The 21068-nt window shown below is 40.5% G+C and overlaps 1 protein-coding gene across 2 annotated transcripts in view; it reads right to left on the bottom strand.

Moving 5' to 3' along the window:
* Asah2 (N-acylsphingosine amidohydrolase 2) overlaps positions 1 to 21068 on the bottom strand; it is a 70084-nt gene that overhangs the window by 28285 nt on the left and 20731 nt on the right. The window contains exons 7-11 of one of the 2 annotated variants that reach the window (XM_059247328.1): positions 10053 to 10173; positions 7567 to 7692; positions 3792 to 3878; positions 1596 to 1700; positions 1403 to 1484 (exon numbers count right to left, since the gene is read on the bottom strand). In XM_059247328.1, the coding sequence (XP_059103311.1) occupies positions 1403 to 1484; positions 1596 to 1700; positions 3792 to 3878; positions 7567 to 7692; positions 10053 to 10173 (521 nt within the window). The remainder of the gene's footprint in view (positions 1 to 1402; positions 1485 to 1595; positions 1701 to 3791; positions 3879 to 7566; positions 7693 to 10052; positions 10174 to 21068) is intronic. The other variant, XM_059247336.1, reaches the window with a different exon arrangement.

Raw genomic sequence — 21068 nt, 5'->3', positions numbered from 1 at the left:
ACAATGCAGCCATTTTGGAACTCGTAATAGGGCTTCAGATGTTAAGACACAGTTAGCCAATGGCCAGCAAGCTCTCTTCTGGATACACACCCAAGAGGAAAACTGCAAACACAGGCCCACACAAACACTTGTACATATGCATCATTATTTATAATGTACAAAAAAGTGGAACAACCCCCAAGATCCATCAACTAAGCAATTGGAAAATAACATCTGGTATAATGATACCATGAATTAATTCAGCCATTAAAGGCAATGGAGTGTTTCCACATCTATACCTCCATGTACCTTAACAGCACACTGCTATATAAAAGATGCAACAAAAATCCAGATATTGTGTGTTCCCATTCATATGAAATATCTAAGGTAGCAAAATGCAGAGATGGGAGGTTTATTGGTTGCTTATACAGTGGCAGAGGAGATGTGACAGCTAGCGTATTCAGATTTTCTGCTGGAGTGTTGGAAATTCCAAAGTTGACTTTGGGAAGGTTGTATGTCTGCCAACATATTAAAAACCATCAAATGTACTTTAAATGGCTGACTTATATGACTTGTCAATTATTTCTCAATAGGTAACTATTATTATTGAGTTCTAAGAGGTTTTCTAAAGTATATTTTACATACAATCCCCATATCAGATATATTATTGGAAACATTTTCTCTCATTTTCACAGTTTCTTTTTTCTCTTTCTTCATTATACTCTTTGCACACTGCCATTACAAAGAAATCCTGACTGCTTAAAGCAATGGCTAGCCTGGAGTCAGGGAGATGTCTGCATGAGTAAAGTGTATGCTTTCAACATGTGAAAATCTGAGTTCGGATCCCCAGAACCCACATAAAAAGGCAGGTGCACTGGTACACATTTGCAATATCAGCAATGGGGGACTAGGAGGTAGAAATAGGTGGGTCCCTAAAAGCTGGAGGGCTAGCCAGCCTGTCCACATGGCAATTTCCAATCCTATGAAAGACTCTGTCTCTAGCAATGAGTGAAAGGCACCTGAGGTTCAACACCTCTAATCTCTACAAACACACACTGTGCAGACACACACACACACTAATGTGTACACACACTAATATGCATACACACATACACACATACACACACACACACACACACACACACACACACACACACACACTAAATGCATTACCAAGGTTCATCAATATACTGAAATGCCAAGAGAATTTGTTTCTGCTTGAATTTGAATTAACAAATCTAAGGGATAAGGGACACCTATCCCTGGAGAATCTGAGCTGTCACACTCAAGCTTGGCCAGCCTGAAGCCTCCTGAGTTAGAAATGGGAATCATAAACACACTGACCACAGTTTAGCTTCATTAGGAAACAGAAGCCCGAGGCCCCTGAACCTGGAAGCACGCATTCCATCCTCCTCCATCTCACCCTGTGTAATATTGAGGCCCGAAGTTCCGTCAATTGTGCCTGCCGCAAAACTGTAGCCCAGGGCGGGTTTACATGTCTTCACCTGAAGAAAGCATCATAAAACAAAACCAGAGAAATGGAAGTTCAGCAGTAAGTAACAACGGGTTGTGTGCCCTGCTCATGCAACAAGGTCAGCGTCCTCCGTCATACTCACTGCATGCGTGTCATTGAGCAGGACGGTCACATCTGTCATATTCACCCACTGGTGAGCTGCAAACACTGGTCCAGTCACTTCCTGGGAGGCAGAGTCATGCAGCTCCTAGAAAACCCACATAGGCTCACCATCCCGAGGGAAAGAGCTGAAGAGAAACAGACACTAACACAGACACCTAGCATCTTCTGCACAGAGACACCTTTCTTGTACTCACTGCTTGAAAATAACCTCATCCCCAGCCCTACCCTAGTCTTCTCATCAATCCCACTGCTTCCCAGAACCTGAAACCTCCATGAATGTCAACCTGTGTCTATTTATCCCAAATAAGAACTTAACATGAAGCAGACCATGAATGACATAAAGCTCCAACCTCCCACTTGCTGGAATGTCAGGCTGTCAGCAGGCAGACGTAGTATAAAGGATTCTCAAGTTTTCTAAGGACAGGAGCCAGGTAGTGGCTCAAAGACACTGTGTCCCTCACACATCAGCTAGTCTTTGGCATTCTTGGTTTTGGGGGGTGTTTTTGTTTTTTGGTTTTTGTTTGTTTTTTTTTTTTTAATAAAATCAAGTGATGTTTTGCCAAGCATATGGGAAATGTAAGTTTAATACTTTTGGAGACATTTGTGCTTCTGCATCTGTGTCGTACAATACAGGAAAATCCTACTTCAGTGGCCCAGGCCACTCCACGACAGCTGTGTGTGGCCTTTTAAGATAAGCAACTGGGGTCCCAACTGCAGCCTGCCTCCCCTGATAACCAGGGAAGCTGTGCCTTGCTGTGAAGAGAATCCAGAATCTCTCTGCTCGCAGACCAAGGACAGAAACAGAATTTCTAACACCAAAGTGTGTCACAGGCACACTCTAAAAAGAATCTGTTAATTTAGAATCATCCACTGATAATACCACAGTAAATAAAAAGAAACTACAGCAATTATTCTTCCTGTGGCTATAGATTTTATGTCTGCTATTTTCGAAAGGCATTTTTGTTCTTTTTACCTGCTTCTGAAACATTCTAGAACTCAGAAGGAATTATCTATTTAAACACAAGTGGGCAGGTGTAGATGTGTACGTGTGCACATGCATACACACACACACGCACACACACACACACACACACACACACACACACACACACAAAGTATGAGTAAGCCATGAAAACAAGGGGATTTAACACTATCATGGACATATCAGTTAGAAGCCATTTCTCTTTATCATTTCCCCTCAGAAATGGACTCTGTAGAAGCAGATACCAAAATGGGGATAGCATAGAAGTCAAAATCTAGCACATCACTGGGGAGATGGCTCTGTCCATAATGTGTCTGCCATACAAATATGAGGGTAGAGAGGCACACTTCTAGAATCCCAGTAGGGTAGAGAGGCACACTTCTAGAACACCAGTAGAGTAGAGAGGCACACTTCTAGAACCCAAGTACTAGGGAGACAGAGACAGAAGGGTCCCTGGGGCTTGCTGGCCAGTCAGTCTAACCATTTAGTAAGTTCCAAGTTCAATGAGAGAACCCCCCTCTCAAACAGCAAGGTGGAGAGAAATTAAACAAATTCCCAACCTCAACCCTGGGCCTCCACATTCATGTGTACACCTGCACACATGTACATGCACCCTCACACATAAAAGCACGCATCTATACATCCATCCATCATACACATGAAACAAAAATTTCCCATTGCAAACTAGATTCAGCACAAGGAGAAAAGCGATGTAACTTTGGTCTTTTCAAAGAAGCATACAAATAAATGGGAATTCATGATGCCAAAGATGTTCAGCTCAGCTTGGTTGCTGAAGGCTAAGTTCAGAAGAGGTCAGGTGCCTTTAGCCAGGCAATGACTTGAGAGATTTCTGAGAACCTACATCAGGCTGGTCCTGTGTGAGGCCACATTAACTGAATACTTTACAATCTATCTGTCTCCTCAGTTGGAGCTGCACACTCAGGCTTTCTAACATCTTAAAATAGAATGTTTTCCTGCCTGCTTAGTTTTAAATGCACTGGGAAGTCTGACCGGGTGAGACAGAGTCCTGTATGGCTCCCAAGGGCAACCTCACAAACCCAAGTCTTTCAGACTTCCTGGCCAGCCTGAGCCCTTGTGGCATTCCTCGCAATTATGGACTTCCTATTAAATGATGCCTGTGGGTTTTAAAGAACAACACAAAGCAAAGATGGAAAGCACTGGGCTCATGCCTACCTTGGCTCTCTGGTAGATGACCCGTCCTATAATTTGTGTGCTGTCAATCATATCTTTCCCAGGTCCGCTGGCTATGCACACGCTAGGCTGGAGCAAAATGAGACAATAGGACCCTTTAGTGTGATGAGTGATGGCTTTAAGAACTGGAAAATTACAACGGACTCTAACCAAACACGTTTACTAAGCCAATTCTAGCTTTACTCCTGAAACATTTTCTCAATTTACAGGCTAGGGCAAACATAATCATGCATGCCTTTGGAGCAGAGAATGTTTTCAGAATGCATCTATTCCAGTCACTCCTTTTGAAATTAGGAAGCAGAGTTTTGGCTTGGTTGAGAGATTTGATGTATGTTACACAAGGAGCTGACTGTGAGCTGTGACTGGAAGGCAGGCCTTACCCTCTGTCACTGCCTCTTTACTTCCTCAGGCTTGCCTGGGACTCTCACTCTGACTGTCTCACACAGAGACTCATTTAGATTACATTAGAACAATTAGCCTTACTCCTGGGAAGAAAATGAACAACTCCAGCTCTGCATCCAGTTCCCTAGATCAGAAAAGCTCAAGATTGACTAAAAACTCAAATATGGTGAATGTCACAAAGAACACAGGGAAAGAAAGTACAAATGAATAAATGTTACAGTCTGAGAAATAAAAAATATTTAAAACAATAAAAAATAGGCTTAGAAAAATTGACACCTTAAACATTTTAAAGATCTATATAGGAGAGACAATATAAATAAGTCTGATAGAGAATTGACAGACTAAGGAACTTTTGTACTATTCATGACAAATATTTTAAGAATTAATGTATTAGGGGCTTGAAGATTTTCCATAGGGAAGAGCATACTGCTTTTACCTATGTAAAGGAGATGAACTCATTATACTCCTTTTTTACACATCTTTGCTTGCTCTAATACTATTCATAACAGCTAACATCAACCACAGTGTCCATCAACAGACAACTGGTGTGCATACACAATAGAATGCTTCTTGACTATGAAAAGGGGTGGAATCCCTTCATTTGCAACAATATGCATGGAACTGGAAGTCTTCTGTTTGGTGAAATGACCCAGACACACAAAAGCAAACACCACATACTCTCACTCACTTCTAAAAGCTGAAAAGTTGATCTCATGAAAGAATGGGACTGGGAAGGGCAGAGAGGAAATGGGCAGATTAAAGTTAGGTGAGGGCAGCAAAACATTGCTAGACAGAATTCGTTCTGGGTTTCTGTAGCACAGCAGGGCAACAACTGTTGACATCAATGTATTTAAAATAATAAGAAAGTTACAAAATTCCAAACATACAAAAACTATGCTTGAAGAGGTGGGTGTGCATATTATGCTAGCATCATTATGCAGATTAACAAATTACTGTAATATAAACTTGTCCAAGTATTGCATCTAAATTCGAAGAATAAAAGGAGGAGAATGTCCTTATTAATACCCCTTGATTTATCCATGCTGAGTTGGCATTTCTCTTATTTGGAATAAAAAGCATCATAATGCATATATCATGGATTACAGATATAAGAGGTAATTCATATTCTCTCTCTCATGTGTGTGTGTGTGTGTGTGTGTGTGTGTGTGTGTGTGTGTGTGTAAATGGACATTCAACAAGAGAACATGTTCAATTTCATGAATAATAAAATGAAATTTAACCTAGAGCAAGCTCTTTGCATATTATACCATCAAGAAATCTGAGAGTAATATAGTTGACTTAAATGAAGGTTGGGACAGTAGTCACTTACACGTAAGTGGGTGGAAAAGCCACTGTGAGAGGGCAGACAGGACATGAGTAGCATTCATTATGTGTGTTCTCTCTTTAATGGAAAATTTTAAAGTATGTCATGAGTCGGTACTCCTGTACCTGTGCAGATGTGTACAAGGTCAGTGATCAAGCATGCTTACAGGAAGAAAAAGAAGAGAGGAGAAAAGCAAAACATAGAGATAAAGAATGGGTTATCTAAATAACAGTACTTAGAATTGATCATAAGAATGTTACTTTAGGTATGGCTTAGAACATATGTGTTGGAAATAAGGAAACATATCACAGAAGTGTATGGAAGTGCAGTCCCGTATATATGTCATTGTTCCAGTGTGTGTGATGATACAGAGAGCAAACGCTGTCTACGAGATTGCTTGGAATGAGGGAAGCCAAAAAAAACATAATCAGAAAGCAACAGAATTAAGGAAGAATGAGAGTCTTCTTGTGATTTTTCTAATTATAAAAGTAAAGTATGCTCATTGTAGGAAAACATGAAAATACAACAGGAAAATGAAAGCTAGCCAGAGCAACATCAACAGAAAAGTCAATAACAACTAAAGATGTGCCATCCTTTATTTTACTACAACATTCATTTTGAAAAATTGGTATTATAATGAATATGCAATATTGAATCAAATTTATTACTCCACATTGTATAAGCTTTCCCCACATTATCCAGTATTCCAACATTGATAAATTACTGCATAATAGTCTATTGCAGGTGAGTATAATTTATTTAACCATTTCATTTATGAATTGTGGACTTCAATAAGTAATCTTAAAATGTATGGCAAATTAACTGTGTAACAAATACGCAAATGAAAAAAAAGAAATTCGCAGCTAAAAAAAAAATGACATACATACAATATAACTATTAATCCACATTGCTCACTGAGTAGGCTGGAGGGCAAAAACACAGTGTAACAAAAGTGACAGCACAAAGGGGGTACTTCACAAAGACTAAGAACCAGGATGCCAGTGCCTGCTGCTGTGTGAGAACTGAAACAGACTGAAATGAACTCTAGGAAAACAGGTAAATAAATAAATGATAAAATAATCTTAATGGCTAACCTTCAAGCTTGCCACATAGATGTAGATATGGAACAATTTCTAAAGGAAATTATGTGGAAAACTTATGCCTTTGAATCCATAAATAAATCATAAAAACTGTTTATGAATGCCCGCACAAACAGAGGAAGAAGAGTGTGAATAACAATCTCACTGAGGCTAGAGAAGCACGTGGCACCTGGTGTCTTGGTTACTCTCCTATTGCTGTGGTAGAACACCATGACCAAGGCAGCTTAGAAAGGAGTTTGATTGGATTCACAGTTTACGTAAGAGTTATGGTGACGGAGTGAGAGCATAAAGGTAGGTGGCTGGAACAGCAGTTGGGAACTCACATCTTAATCCACAAACAGGAGCAGAGGGAGAATCAGGAAATGGCATGAATCGTTTGAAATCTCAAGGCCCACCCCAGTGACAAACCTCCAGAGCCACACCCACTAATCCTTCCCACATAGTTCCACCAACTGGGGACCAAACATTCAAACATATGAGCCTAAGGGGACAGTCACATTCAATCACTACACGTAAGGACTTTCAGTTTTTACTACTGTGTGCATCCGTGTTATTTGATGTTTTATAGGAAGACCAATTTTGAATTTTAAAGAGAAAAAAAGAAAATCTATTAAAAGGAAAAAAAAAACCCTCAGGTTTACAATCTGTAAGAAATGCCATACAGGTAGTTTTGGGTACAAATTTGAAAACTCAAATATTACAAGGTAAAATGTTTTAAGCTGCGCAGGTGAAAGGAAGAAGACACACCCTCTGCGTTTGACATCACAATGGAAAACTGGGATAACCGACTTAAAACTCAGAGAAGTTGGGCAAATGCTTCAGAGGAGAGTGGAGAGTAGAGACCAGCAGGCCAGTGTGTACTTGGAAACAACACATTTGTATATTACTGATGAATATTCAAGCACGAAGTGAGTGTGCCCTTCCTACCTACCCCGTCGACGGGACAGGTGCTTTTTTCATTGTCGCAAGACTCTCCCGTGTTGGCACAATGCGGACCAAAAATGTTTGGGGACACATCTCCGAGATTTGATGAAGCGAAGCCTGCTACAAATGGTCCCTGCCAAAATAAATGCACCATTAGCTTCTATTTTTTTCTTTAATAATGACTTCCATTAAAAACACAAAGAGTCAGTCCACTCCTGTATCAACACACGTGTGGATAAGTGCAGAGGTCAAACTCAGGTATTATTCCTCAGAAGTCTCTTCTTGTCCAGTTGTTGTTTGTTTGTGAGGTACAATCTCTCACAAACTGGCCATTCACTGATTAGGCAATGCTGGCTGGCCAGTGAGCTCCGGGGATCTACCCATCATTGCCTCTCCAAAACTGAGATTACAAGCATGCCCAAATTTTGGCTTGAATACTGGATATTCAACTCAGGTACAGGAAGCATTTTACTAACTGAACTATCTCCCCAGCCCTCAAACAAATTCATGTACAGACAGAAAAAGATAAACAATATTCTGAGAACTTCTTATTTTTTTCTGAACAAAATTTATTTTATTGTATTTATTTTTATTTTATTTTATTTATTTTATTTTCTGAATTTTTTTTATTTTCTGAAAAGGCTCATGTTGTGGTCAATATTATTATTACTGAAAGTAATCCAGCTCCCTGGTGGTCAGGTGGTTAGGATTCAGCGCTCTCACTGAAAGTAATCCAATTATCAACAAAAGTTTTCAAAGGAGTCCTTCAAAGGCATACTTCCCTCTAACACAAACAATTTGACAAGAAATGCAAAGTACATTAAGTGACAAAGTGTGGAGCCATCCATCTAGTGTCTGGTGCTTTGCCTGAAGCCCACAAGTCTACTTGCCCTTGACAGTCATTACCTAGGCTGGTCCCCTGTGAGCCCCTCCTTTCCTCAACCAGATTGGAGACAGACCAGGCATCAGTCTGGACCCACCTCATTCACCATTTCCCAATAAACATCTCCAGTTTTTTTAGAGAAAGACATGGATTGATGGCCTTTTAACGTATAAAGGAGAACCTCTTCCCCAAATTGCATGCTAGTACACACTTGGAATCCTGGAAGTTGGGAGGCTAAAGATGGAAGGTCAAAATGCAAGGTTAGCCTAGACTACATAGCAAGGCCTTCCCAAAAACAGAAAAAAAAAAAAAAGGTGAGGGGAAGGGACGAATGGGAGGAAGAAAGAAAGGGAGGGAGGAAGGGATGGGAGCATGGAGGAAAGAAGGAGAAAAATAAGGCAAAAAAATCAGTGCAAGCTAAAAAAGAGAAAAATAGAGTTTTGTCTAAAAAGGAGCTAAAAGATCAGACTGTTTTAAATATGAGGTCACTATCTATATAATGGATCCTTCATTCTCTACCATGGCCTTTGCCTCTCATCATCTTTATTCTTCTACATCAAGTGCTTGCATCCAGTGGCCAAGCAGAGCAGTGTCTCTCCTCCCTTGTCTGTCTGTATCACTAATTACCCAGAGCTTAAGAGGTTCCAGTAGTAAGTCAATTGACTTCCTGATTTCAGATCTCATTACAAGATGAGTTTCAGGCTCACAGGTGTCATGGATTACGGTTTCTTCTGGCTTAGACTTTTTTTTCAATGTGTATGGGTGCTTTGCCTGTATGCATGTTCATGCACCATGTGCATGCTAGTTAGTGCCTATGGAGGCCAGAAGATGAGGTTGGATTCCCTGGAACTGGAGTTACAGACAGCTGTGAGCTGCCATGTGGGTTCTGGGAATTGAACTTGGTTCCTCTGGAAAAGCAGCCAGTGCTCTTAACTGCTGAGGCTTCTCCCTAGCCCTTTAGGTTTTATTGGAAAAATAAGGTCCTTGGAAGGAATGTTTTCTTTAGAAAAGCTGAATCAATCAAAAGGTCTAGTCGTCTGTCTCCATTCATGGTTCTACTACACTAGGAAGGTGCACAGTACTCTTGGAGCACTAAGAATTAAAGTCAGCGTCAGCGCAGTGAATCATATTACCAGCTTGATCAAAGACTATTACAGGCTACAAAAGTAGAGAGCTGATCTTACATAATTGGTTGTAAATTTATGAAGCCATCAATACAAGAAACATCTGCTACCAAGAACAAATGATTCCTTTATTATTTGAAATATTCTTTCCATACTGGGAGAAGATAGATAAATAGACAGATAGAGATCTCGTGTGTGTGTGTGTGTGTGTGTGTGTGTGTGTGTGTGTGTGTGTGTGTGTGTGTGGACATGCAGGCATGTGAAAATTTCCCACAGAGGCCAGAAGAGGGGTCAGATCTCCTGAAACTGAAGTCGTAGGTAGTTGTGAGGCTCCTGATATGGGTGCCGGGAAGCAAGCCCTGCCCTCTAGAAGAGCAGCAAATACTCTCAACAACTGAGCCCTTTCTCCAGACCAGTAAATTCTTTCTATTCCAGCCTATTCATGAGGTCCATCAAGATGAAGGTTTCAGTGACACTAATTCTCACCTGTCCAGGTAGAAACCCTCTGTTCTTCTCTTGCTCGAACAGGTAAGCTGCAAAGCCCATATTGTCACTATTTACAAAGTGGTTGCTGTTGTTCATGCTGACAGGGTGGATGGCAAACCAGCTGGAAAAGAGAAGAGAGCTCTCAGTTAATCAGGAGAGCCCAAGGTGTGGGCCTAAAGGCGACATCTTCTCTCAAAGGCTGAAGTCTTTTCCAGCAAATCAAAGTATTTTGTGAGGCTGATCCACTACCTACTGCACCAATGAAGCACATAAAAGTGCCTTCAATTCTAAGCATCCTACATTCAGATTTCTTCACTGTTGATCAGATAAAATTGCAAATAATGTACCTAAGAACTATGATCATCTACTTTAAAAAATACAGAACTCCATTTTCATGAATATTTCATCACCATTATCTTCAGAAAAGCTTTTAACAAGTTCCAAGGGCGGTCAGTTACCAGAGGATAGTCCAAATAACTGGATAGACATAGACTTTGTCCTTCAAGACAGACACAAAGATAATAATTATTCAAATCAACCCAACCCAGTTCAGTAGACACTCACTGAGGGTTAGCAGTATGCCAAGCATGGAATAAATGGAGGTTTCTCTCAGTATCTTACAGAAGACAGAGATGTGAACAAATGGCCTTAATATGGTATGACAAATGATATAAAGAAAGAGGCATAAAGGCTTTTCAGACCACAGATGACAAGCAATTAATTTGAAGGGCATTAAAGAGCTAGGAACAGCAGAGTAAGTGCATTAAGGCATAAGAGAGGATGTTATGCATAATTCAGCATGTCCTTATGCATAGTAGTACCTTGTTTAAACAATAGATCCATACAGTTTACAAACTAATTACAGACCTGCTACTTTATTTCACAATGCTGGTAGGCTGTTTGCCTCCATCTGCATAGGTGACACAGAAGACAAGTGTCCTATGACAGCTTGTCTGGAAGCCCTCATAAATCAAACCTTCGCACCAGTGAAAGAAACTGTTGTTGTGGTTTGAATGTACAGTTTTTCCCCAGAGTCACGTGTTTAAAAACTTAGTCCCTAACTGACAGCACTGTCCTGGGAAAGTATAGAACTCTTTGGATATGGGACTTAGCTCACAGATGTAGGGCTGTAGGCACCTCACTTCAAGCCCTCCACTCCTGCTCTGCCATGAACTGAGGCCACAGCTGTCCACTGCTGTCCACTGTGTTGTGACTTCCTTGGCACGATGGACTGTACTCTGTCAAACTGTGAGCAAACTAAATCATTCCTGAAGTTCTGCCCTTTGGCCATCTTGCCAAAGTGACAGGGAAAGTTAACTAATACAGATGTCTGCTGGATGCAAGGCAGAAAAGCAGATGAACCAAAATTCTCCAGTCAAGAGAAATGTCAATTCGTCGAGTCTCAGGTTAATTTCAGAGTTTTTAAACTCTTGAGGATTCAATCCTATGCTGGAAAACATTTAAACATTTAGTTTACATCACTACCTAAGTGAAAACAGTACACAAAACTAAACATTTATTCAAAGTTTCGGATGTTTTAGGACTTCGAGATCCACCTAAAGTCCTCCATTCTCATTGCCTGACAGAGGTCAGTTAGGGATGATGGCTTGAAGCTTGCTGCACTAGGCCAGCAACCTAAGGAAAGTTGTTCTGGTTGGTACAATGGGGCCTGGGGTGGGTTACAAAGACCTGGGAGAGTCTGCAGGAGCTGAAAGTCTCCAGACAGCATAAGCCCAGTGATGCTTTATGAGAGGGCAAGCCAATGTGGCCAGTTCTTTCACCACATATACACAAATCTATCTCTGTCTCTGTCTCTGTCTCTGTCTCTGTCTCTGTATGTCTCTCTCTCTCTGTCTCTATCTCTGTCTCTCTCTCTCTCTCTCTCTCTCTCTCTCTCTCTCTCTTTCTGTCTCTCTCTCTCTGTGTATGTATGTATAAAATAGTATATAGAATGTAATATGTGTATATAATAATAGTTGTATAGTAGTAGTTGGCTTTACAATTATTTAGGTAGTAAATAGCACAGAAACAAAATTGTCACATAGTAAAAATATTAAACAATACACATAGTCAAAAATACAGTCCATATACTGTTTTTGTATCCCGACTTAAACAAAACAGATAGGAAAAAAACTTTATTGGACTATCAGTATAGCTCAATGGTAGATCACTTACTTAGCATGTACACGGTCCTAAACTACAAACAAACACACACGCATGCACACTAATTAAGCAAACACATAAATTTCAAAACTTTATCCAATACAGACCGACTATTAAACCCTTTTAAGAAATTATTTTTGTTATGACTGCAAGAATGTGGTGCTAGAATCTAGCTGCTACCTTCATAGCTCCCCCCTTTTCAGTTACTGACATATACCCTCAGGGACAGTGTCTGGGAGTCTGAGCTGGACATCTCACCCTGAAGTGACTTTATATCAAGGAGCGACCACATCCTGTTCCCCATCCCTTCCCCACCTCCTGCCAGGGAATCTGAGAGACTGAGTTCAGACCTGGCTGTGAACCCAAGAGAGCTGTAGAAGGAGGCTTTATGCTGTGGCACATGGGCAATGATTCTCTTCAGAGATGCTCCCATGCTGGGCCCTGGCCTATCCTCCGAGTCCGCCATGTTGCTGCATCTCTGTCTGTCCATGGCATCGATAACCTTTCCAATAAACTCCTCATTCCCTAGTTATCTGTCTCAGTATCTCTTGAACCATTCACTACATCCAAAAACCTAGCCATACTGAGTTGTAGTTACCTATTTTTCTAAAACCAATGCCTTTGCTGAATAGAGATGTACACTGAAATATTTATGAATGAAATATAAGCTATCTGCTGTTGGCTATAAAATATTCTGGTAGAACAAACACAAAGGAGAGTGGCAGAATGAAACAGAGTGGCAGAATATTGCCATTTATATCAAAGCTGATTATAGCTACACAGAGATTATCATATTAGTGGCTCTAAATTAAACTTCTTCAGTGTAGCTTTTTCCTTTTCATTAAAAAATAATAATAATAACTTGAGATCCTTTTGCCTCAGACTCCCAAGTAGTTCCAAAACTTACTAAAGTCAATAAGTTTCTGGACAAATCATCAGTCTGTAAGGATAATTCTGTCCCCAAGATGTCTACTAACCGCTGTGCCAAAGTGTAGGCACTGAAAACACCCTAAGCTCACCCTCTAGAAGCCACTTGCAAGATTCTATGTTTGAGGAAACCCTGCCCTGATCTCTCCCTTCATCTCCCTTGCCACCCTCCCCTCTCCTCCCTCCTCTCTTCCTTCCCCTCTCTCTCTCCCTCCATCTGTCCCTCCTCTCAGTTTCCATCTTTCTCTTAAAACACAAAATAAATTCAAATCTACCATTTCCCTACTAGGTGGATTTTGCTGTTTTAACATTTTATTTATTGGCTTTGGAAGAAATAAATTGGTAATGGTCACAGCAGGCTCATGGTTTCTCATCCAAAATATTGACATTTGATCTGCTCACAATGAGGTAAGCCAGATTCTACCACTATACAACTGAAGAAAACACACAGAACAATTCTCTCAATGTTGACTGGGATCTCCTATGTTCGAGGCAAAAAACTTCAAATACATCTTTAGTCAGAAACAATTAATATCTTCATTTTAAAATTAGTAAACTAAGTCTCCGAGTGACAAGGCAGCCTGGCCAAGTTCACAGTCACACATCCAGAAGCAGGACTGTGAACCCAGGTCCCCACTGCGACACACTGGTTCTTTCCCCTCTGTTCATTCCCTGGCTCATTCCAAAGGGGGCATCATCTCGCCTTGGGAAATGCTTCAGAAAGGATGGAATGTATGAACTTGTCATCAAGGCTGAGCTGAAGTGCGGTCAAGGACTCAGGAGAGAAGACATAAAGAAAATAGTGCCCGAAAGGCTACAAATGTGAAAAGCTGTGTTCAGAAAATGGGTTGGTGGTTAGGGGCCAGAGCAGAGGAGCCTGAGCAAAGAGGAGGAGCCACTGGACAAGGCAGTCCACCAACCTCAAGTCCTTGGAAGCCCAAAGTGTAACTGCTATTGTGCAAATTCCCAAGGAACTCACATTTGGGTGTGTTTTCCACACCAAGGAAATCACAATTACACATACTGATAATGTCTGTGAGGAAATCAAATGTTAAGGACTTCTCCTGATTAGACTACAGATTTAATTTATTTATTTCATCTACTTTAGGGCTTAGAAAAATCAATTGCTCACTTGCAAATAAGTACACAAAATGTTATTTGAACTGAAAAAAAAAAGAAAATGTATTTCCTTCTCTTCCCTTTGAAATGTGTGCAGTTAAAATGTTGGGCATGTCACAACATCTAAGGTACTATGGTAGTGGTGAATATTGATAAACACATACAGAGAACTGGTCACATTAATTTTAAAAGGTCATGGTACAATTCACTTTATCTGTTCAAAATAATATTTTCCAAAGCAAAGTTCCAAAGAGTAGAGGAAAGACTTGGTTTCTCAGAAGGAGCTTAATGAAGAAATAAAAGGATGGATGTGTTCCTGATGATAAACACTTTAAAAACCAGGGTGCTGTCACACCAAGCTGTAAGAAAGGACACAGAACTCTCTTCAGGTCAGTGCAAGACAATCAAGAGAGTGAGCAAAACCAGAGACCACTCCCACTACAAACCACTTCACTGCAAAGTTAACTACGAAATTCCAGGCCTGAAAAACAATAGATTTCAACTAAATGTATAAATAAATAAGCAGAATAATAAGGTGGACTAGTATAATTAAGTTTTTCCACTGTATGAATAAGACACTGAAGGAGGAAGATCCCTAGAGCCAAGGATTGAATACAAAATGTGTTCCCTGCTTTGAAAAACTCTTAAATATTCTAAAACAAATAGCAAGCCTACTACAAGTTCCATTCACAGCTCTGGGCCTAATGAATAAATGTTGTATAAACTGTACCCTATGTAGGAGGTACAGGCATTGGGTCACCAGGGACATAACTCCAGTGGCTGCTCAGTTCACTGAGCCAGGTACCTCAGTCAGTCCAGAGAAAAAGGATGGCTTGATGAGATATCTTGCAAAGGCCTCTGTGCTAGCTGGAGTCCCTATCCAGCCTAAATGTCCACAGACAAGGAAACAGAATGGTGTTAGTACATTCAAAGGTTGTACTCATGGAGTTTAATGGGGAGATGGGAACTCTTTGAGGGAACAATAAAAAAAAAAAACTATCATGGGTTCGTAATCAAAGTAAAGCTTGAATAAGATCATACCTGCTTAACATGGGCCCTAAATCTAACCGCTGACATTCAAGAGGAGAAAAAACAAAACAAATAAACAAACGAACAACAACAAAAAGTGATGCCTAAAGCCCAAAGAGAAAAGTAATATGAGGATGGAGGCAGCCTGGAGTGGTGTGTTCACAAGGTGAGGAAGAAGTCAAGGTTTGAAGGCAACCACTATAAATAAGCTAAGAACAGCACTGCACAGATTCTCCCACAAGGAAGGCGTTAACCCTGTCAATGCCTTGACTTAGGACTTCTGGTCTCTTGATGTATGAAAGGACAAACTTCTGTTATTTGAATTCCTTTTTATCTGTGATTAGCATCCCAGAGACACTCACATACAACACACACATATATATGAGTGGCTAAGGATACCAACTCTAGAGTGAGACACTATTCACCTATTTGAACTGCAGTATTCCATATCTGTAACAAAAATCACAACAGTAATATCTACCTCAAGCACTTGACAATTACAGGAATTAACACAAGTAAAGTACTTAGCACCAAGACTGGCCTATAGTAAGAATGGAATATATGATCATCATCATGGCATTGATGGTACTATTGATGTTCTGATGATGGTGGTCGTGAAGAAAACATAAAATTCTGTGAGCATAAATACTCATGGGACTAATAGTATTAGTGCAATGTTAAAATAAACAGTGGATGAATCACACCTGCAGCCCACGTACATTAAACCAATAGATGAGCATGAAATGCTTAAATGAGGAAACTCTGCCCTCTAGCGGCAGAGATTGGATGCTTATTAAATACCCATACGCACATCAATTTCCCACGCCGACTTGAAGGGTGGGGCATGTGAACAGTTCTGACTAATGACATGATTGCAGATGGACCAACCAATCCTCTAGATTTCCACAAACCTTCACTATGTTAAGCTACTGGAGTTTCATGTTCTGCCTGTTGTGATAGTTGACATAAATCATTGTAATGAACGTACCTGGGTCACCTCCTTATAATCCTTCTTAGCTCACCCCACTGGAAAATTTTGGGGAAAGAGAAGAAAAGATATCTCATTGAATTATGCTGGAAGCATTACTCGGATCATAATCTAACCCAAATGGAACCTGAATCTTTCTAAAATGCTCAGATAGAGAAAAGACAGTGAACTGCAGCCGAAGGAGGTTTTCTGGATTTACTGGTGGATAGCATCCTCAGAAGTATTTCACTATCACTGCACCCAAGAAGAGATGAATGTTCTCAACCATCTCTTTCTTCAAAGATCCTGCCCAAGAAAGGTCTTTGCTGTAATGATATTGGGGAGACACTTTTGGGGCGGACTGCATGAAGTAAGGACAAACAAAACTCTACCTTCATAGTATGACCAAGACATGGACAAAAGAAAAACAGGAAAGCATCAACAATAGTGTTCTTTGACAGTTCAACCTAGCTAGGAATTGTAGAAATTCAAAGGAAAACAATAGCGCTTTGATTTTCCTAAGTCTGTTTCTGGGCAAGCATTGTGATGGGTGACACCACCAGGACTAGGAGGAGTCTGAGAAACAACAGTCTGCTCACCTTTACAGCAGGGGCCTAAAGAAGGGAACCTTCGCAGAGGCTCTTTGGCAATGCATAGTTAAAGCTTTAAAGTTAAGTATTCCCTTGGCTCAGGGTTCCAACTTCAAGGAAATAGCTGAGAATTTCTTGGCTCAGGGTTCTAACTTCAAGGAAATAGCTGAAAGAAATCTCTTGGCTCAGGGTTCCAACTTCAAGGAAATAGTTGAGAGAAATCCTTTGGCTCAAGGTTCCAAATTCAAGGAAATAGCTGAGAGAAATCTCTGGCAAATGCAGTTTGCTGAAGAGTTGTTACCCCGATGACTAATCAAGTATATTTCCACATAATGTGTTGTTTACACTTGAATTGCAAGATATAATGGAATGCATTATGAAATATTATGAAATAATTTTAAAATGGTAATATAAAAAACATTAATACTGAAACAGAAGGTATTGCTAAATGAAAAAAATAAACAAAACTTAAAATACAATAAAATCCCACCTTATAAAGTAAAGAATTTCTAGCATGTTTAGCAAAAGTTTAAATGATTATGCCACAAAATGATCATAGAAGTTAACCCCAATCCTCAAGATTAACAGATGATTTTTATTTAACATTTTTTCCTTGGAGTTTACATTTTGAAAACTGTATGGTTATGAAAGTCTTTTAAATAACAGGAAGCTCTGGCCAGTACTGGAACAATGTCACTGCTAAAATAACAGGACCAGGGCTAGAGAAGTACTTCTGGCTTATTAAGGGGGATTGGTTAGGTGTTCTGAAACAAGAGACACTGTCACCCCGGGTGGTATCACTGAAAACTAAAATCTGCCCTGTAAAAGCAGCCTTTAAATCTCTACCAATCCAAAAGTGAGAGATGGGACAGGAACAAAGTATTGAATTCAAGAAGTAAATCACACACAGTGGAAGACACACTAAAGGCCAGATGTAGAATGATCGATATCTGAAAACAGATTGAACCCACCTGTGGGAAGACAGAGATTGTCAGATATAAAACAAAAATGGCCTGGCGGTGGTGGCGCACGCCAAGGCTCAAGGCTATACAAAGAAACCCTGTCTCAAAAAAAAAAAAAAAAAAAAAAAAGTTTCTAAGCAGCACCCTCAAACAAAAGAACAAAGATTGAAAAATGATTTTTAAAAATACATTGAGATTTCTACCCTGCAAAGAGCTGAATTAATTATATTTAATAAAACTGCACAGATGTTGAGGCCAAAAAGTATTTGAGATATGAAGAGGGTTTGCCACAAAATCAAACAAGCAACCAGCAATCTGTTTGACCATCTCAGAGTGAGAACGTAGCATCTTGATATTTTTCATGGTATTTTAAAGTTTTAGTGTTTAGCGAGTGAAAGCAAATAAGCATCACCCTAGTACATGTTCTTTCATTCACATTGTATCTGTTTACAATTGTTTTTGTATGGGAAGATAACAGTGGGCTTATGGTGGGATAATTGTATGGTTGTTTTTTATTTTTCCTGTCTACATTCCTAAATTTTTCATTTTTTTTTAAATAGTGAACACATTTTATTCACATGCTGAAAAACAAAAATTGGATTGGAAAAAGAAATAACCCCACAGATTTCTTCTGGTTAAGAACTTTGCAGGTACTCCACAATCAAGTAAGTTCAAGGTCTTCTGCCAGATGCTTTTTATGGTTTTGTTTTCCAAAGCTGAGACACGGGGTGTGGTATCGGTCAAGGGTTATTACTTTGGCATCTGAGAGGCCTTATCAAGTACCTTCCCTTTCCAAGAAGATGTACCAGGCCTAGCAGGAGGCACACAGTCATCTTGAGTTCACTGGAGAAGAACAAAGACCAGATGGAAGATCCGGGCAGAGAGCCAGTGGTGACTTTCCGAGCAACTCAGAAAGGGCAGGACAGGAAGGACCCAGAGGGACAGGGATCAGAGCTTCCCGAAGCAGAGATAACACTGGCGGAGAAACAAGCATGATGTGAAATGGAGGGGAAAAAAAGACAAGACGGAGACCGGTTAGTAAACTAAGCCATGGTGGCCAATGCCTGTGTTCCTAGCACTGGGGAACCTGAGCAGGGAGCATCGTGTGTTTGAGGACAGCACTATACATGGGACCCTGTTTCAATATTTTAAAAATGGTTTCTTGAAAAGCCTGCCGCTGAAATTTTAGCATTCACTATTTGAGTGACATCAAGTGAACAGAGCAGGAAGGAGACAGGGTATAAAACAGAGTGCCACTGAGAACAGACAATTAATTAAGCGCTGTGACTTACACAGTCATGACCATAGACGGCCATATATAACTCACACACTCAAGATTTACACAAACACGCCATGTCTCTGAGTCCTACAAGGCCACATCATTTGGGCATTTCCACACATTGGACTTTGCAAGGTTCTTACACAAATTATTCCATGGGCTTTCACACTTTCATATATTCCAAGGGCTTTCACACTTTCATACTCTTGTTTCTAAAATGTTTCTTACCAGGTCCCTTTTGTAAGAATTAAAGGATTTGCAAAACACAAAATAGAAGGCAAGGAGCAACCGTTCACAGGAGGGAAAGGCGGGGAAAGGGGGATAGGAAAGAAAAGGGGCTAACAAAGGGGAGGGGCTAGGGAAGGATGGGGGCACTAGGGAAGAGAAGAGAGGGAGGGAGGGAGGGAAGAGGGTGCACTCTACTGCAGCAAAGGGAAAGAAGGCAAACTCAAGCTTGTTCCCTTGTATCATGCCTGAGAGAAATCCAAATGTCTCTTCTGCCACGCCCAGCCATGCGTGGCAGGAAGGATTGGTCCTGTCACTCTCCAGAACTGGCACTCAGGCTATCCCCTTGTGTTTTGTTTGAAAAAAGAAAAAACATGGTTTTCCTTTTCTTCGCTCACATGCTCTGACATCAGGATTTCTCTCAGTCCTATTTCCTGCACTGAATGATAGACAGACAGGCGTGACTTCCAGAATCTGTCAAGTAGATTTCACTCACGTATGCCGCGTACTTTGTATTTTAATTCATGGGTCAGAACACCCCAAACATGCTCTCTCTGTCTGGAGGAATATCACTTAGTGCTTTTGCTTGGTGGTGGGGGCGGGGAACAGAAATATTACATGGATCAGCCAGAGCAATGGAGGCTAACAGTTACGGAATTTTGTGTGGCTTGGGGACCGGTTTGACTCATACAACTTTGTTTCCTTGCTCAGGTCCCCACTCTTCCTAACTCTTCAACAGTCCCCGACCTCAGATTAAAATGCTTTAATGATTTTCCATTCTCTTGGTCTTAACCCCAAATTTCTCCTGGTTTTGTTGCTCTTTTATTTTGGTTTTGTTTTTAGTTTGGCTTTTAGAAACAAAGTCTCAATATGTAGACTGAAACTTTGGACTGCTTCCTAAGTACTGGGATGAGAGGTATGCGCTACCACCCTGGCCAAGATAAAAAAATCTTTACTTTGTATCTAATCTGTGACTCTGTCTCACACACCCTGTCCCTTTGTCCTCTGGTCTCTGGACATCAAGATAGCCTATCAGTTGTTCCAATGGGACAGCATGCACTTCTCCACGCACGCTAAATATCCCTCACGTCCTCCGTTTTGCCAGTTAACAGTCTTCAGTTTTCAGTTCCGTTGTTAACTCCCCAGGGAAATGTTCTCCAAGCTTTCTGACAGGGTCAAATTCCTTTAAAAAAGACCCATACTGATTCCTTTCTAAACATGGAAGCCAGTTATAATTTAATTACATAATTACTAGCATTTTAGCCCAATCATTTTATGTGTATTTTATGCTACTTAAAGGTCTTCTGTTCCCATCAGTGGGCTTCAGGTTCTATGGGAAGAGTGGATATGTCTATGATCATGTTTTTGATCATTTTTAATGTACTCAAAGGACAGTTATCACTATGGGGCAGGAACAGTTACATCAAGAAGAGCGTATGGTAGCATGGAAACAATGGTAAGTTAATGCAGGATGTCAAGGATAGCAGATGGAGAAGCTTGACAGTTGACCTTGGACTTCCAGATCTGCAATAGAGTGATGTATAAAGCAGCACAGAACATCTTGGACCCAAAGCTAGCTGTTTTAGTTGCCTGGTGCCACTGCTGAATGATTCAGAACTAGTAAGAGAAAGTTGAAAATGACTTCAATCATTCAGTCAAGTGCTAAACAGAAAGAGTAAAAGCAAGGCCCCCTGCCCGCCAATTGTGGGTTACTCTGTAAAAGTAATTAGAGGTGCATGTTCTTGTGCCCATCCT

This window comes from Peromyscus eremicus, chromosome 1 (assembly GCF_949786415.1).
Source record: "Peromyscus eremicus chromosome 1, PerEre_H2_v1, whole genome shotgun sequence".
Classification (NCBI taxonomy): domain Eukaryota; kingdom Metazoa; phylum Chordata; class Mammalia; order Rodentia; family Cricetidae; genus Peromyscus; species Peromyscus eremicus.
This window is presented reverse-complemented; position numbering and strand designations above follow the sequence as displayed.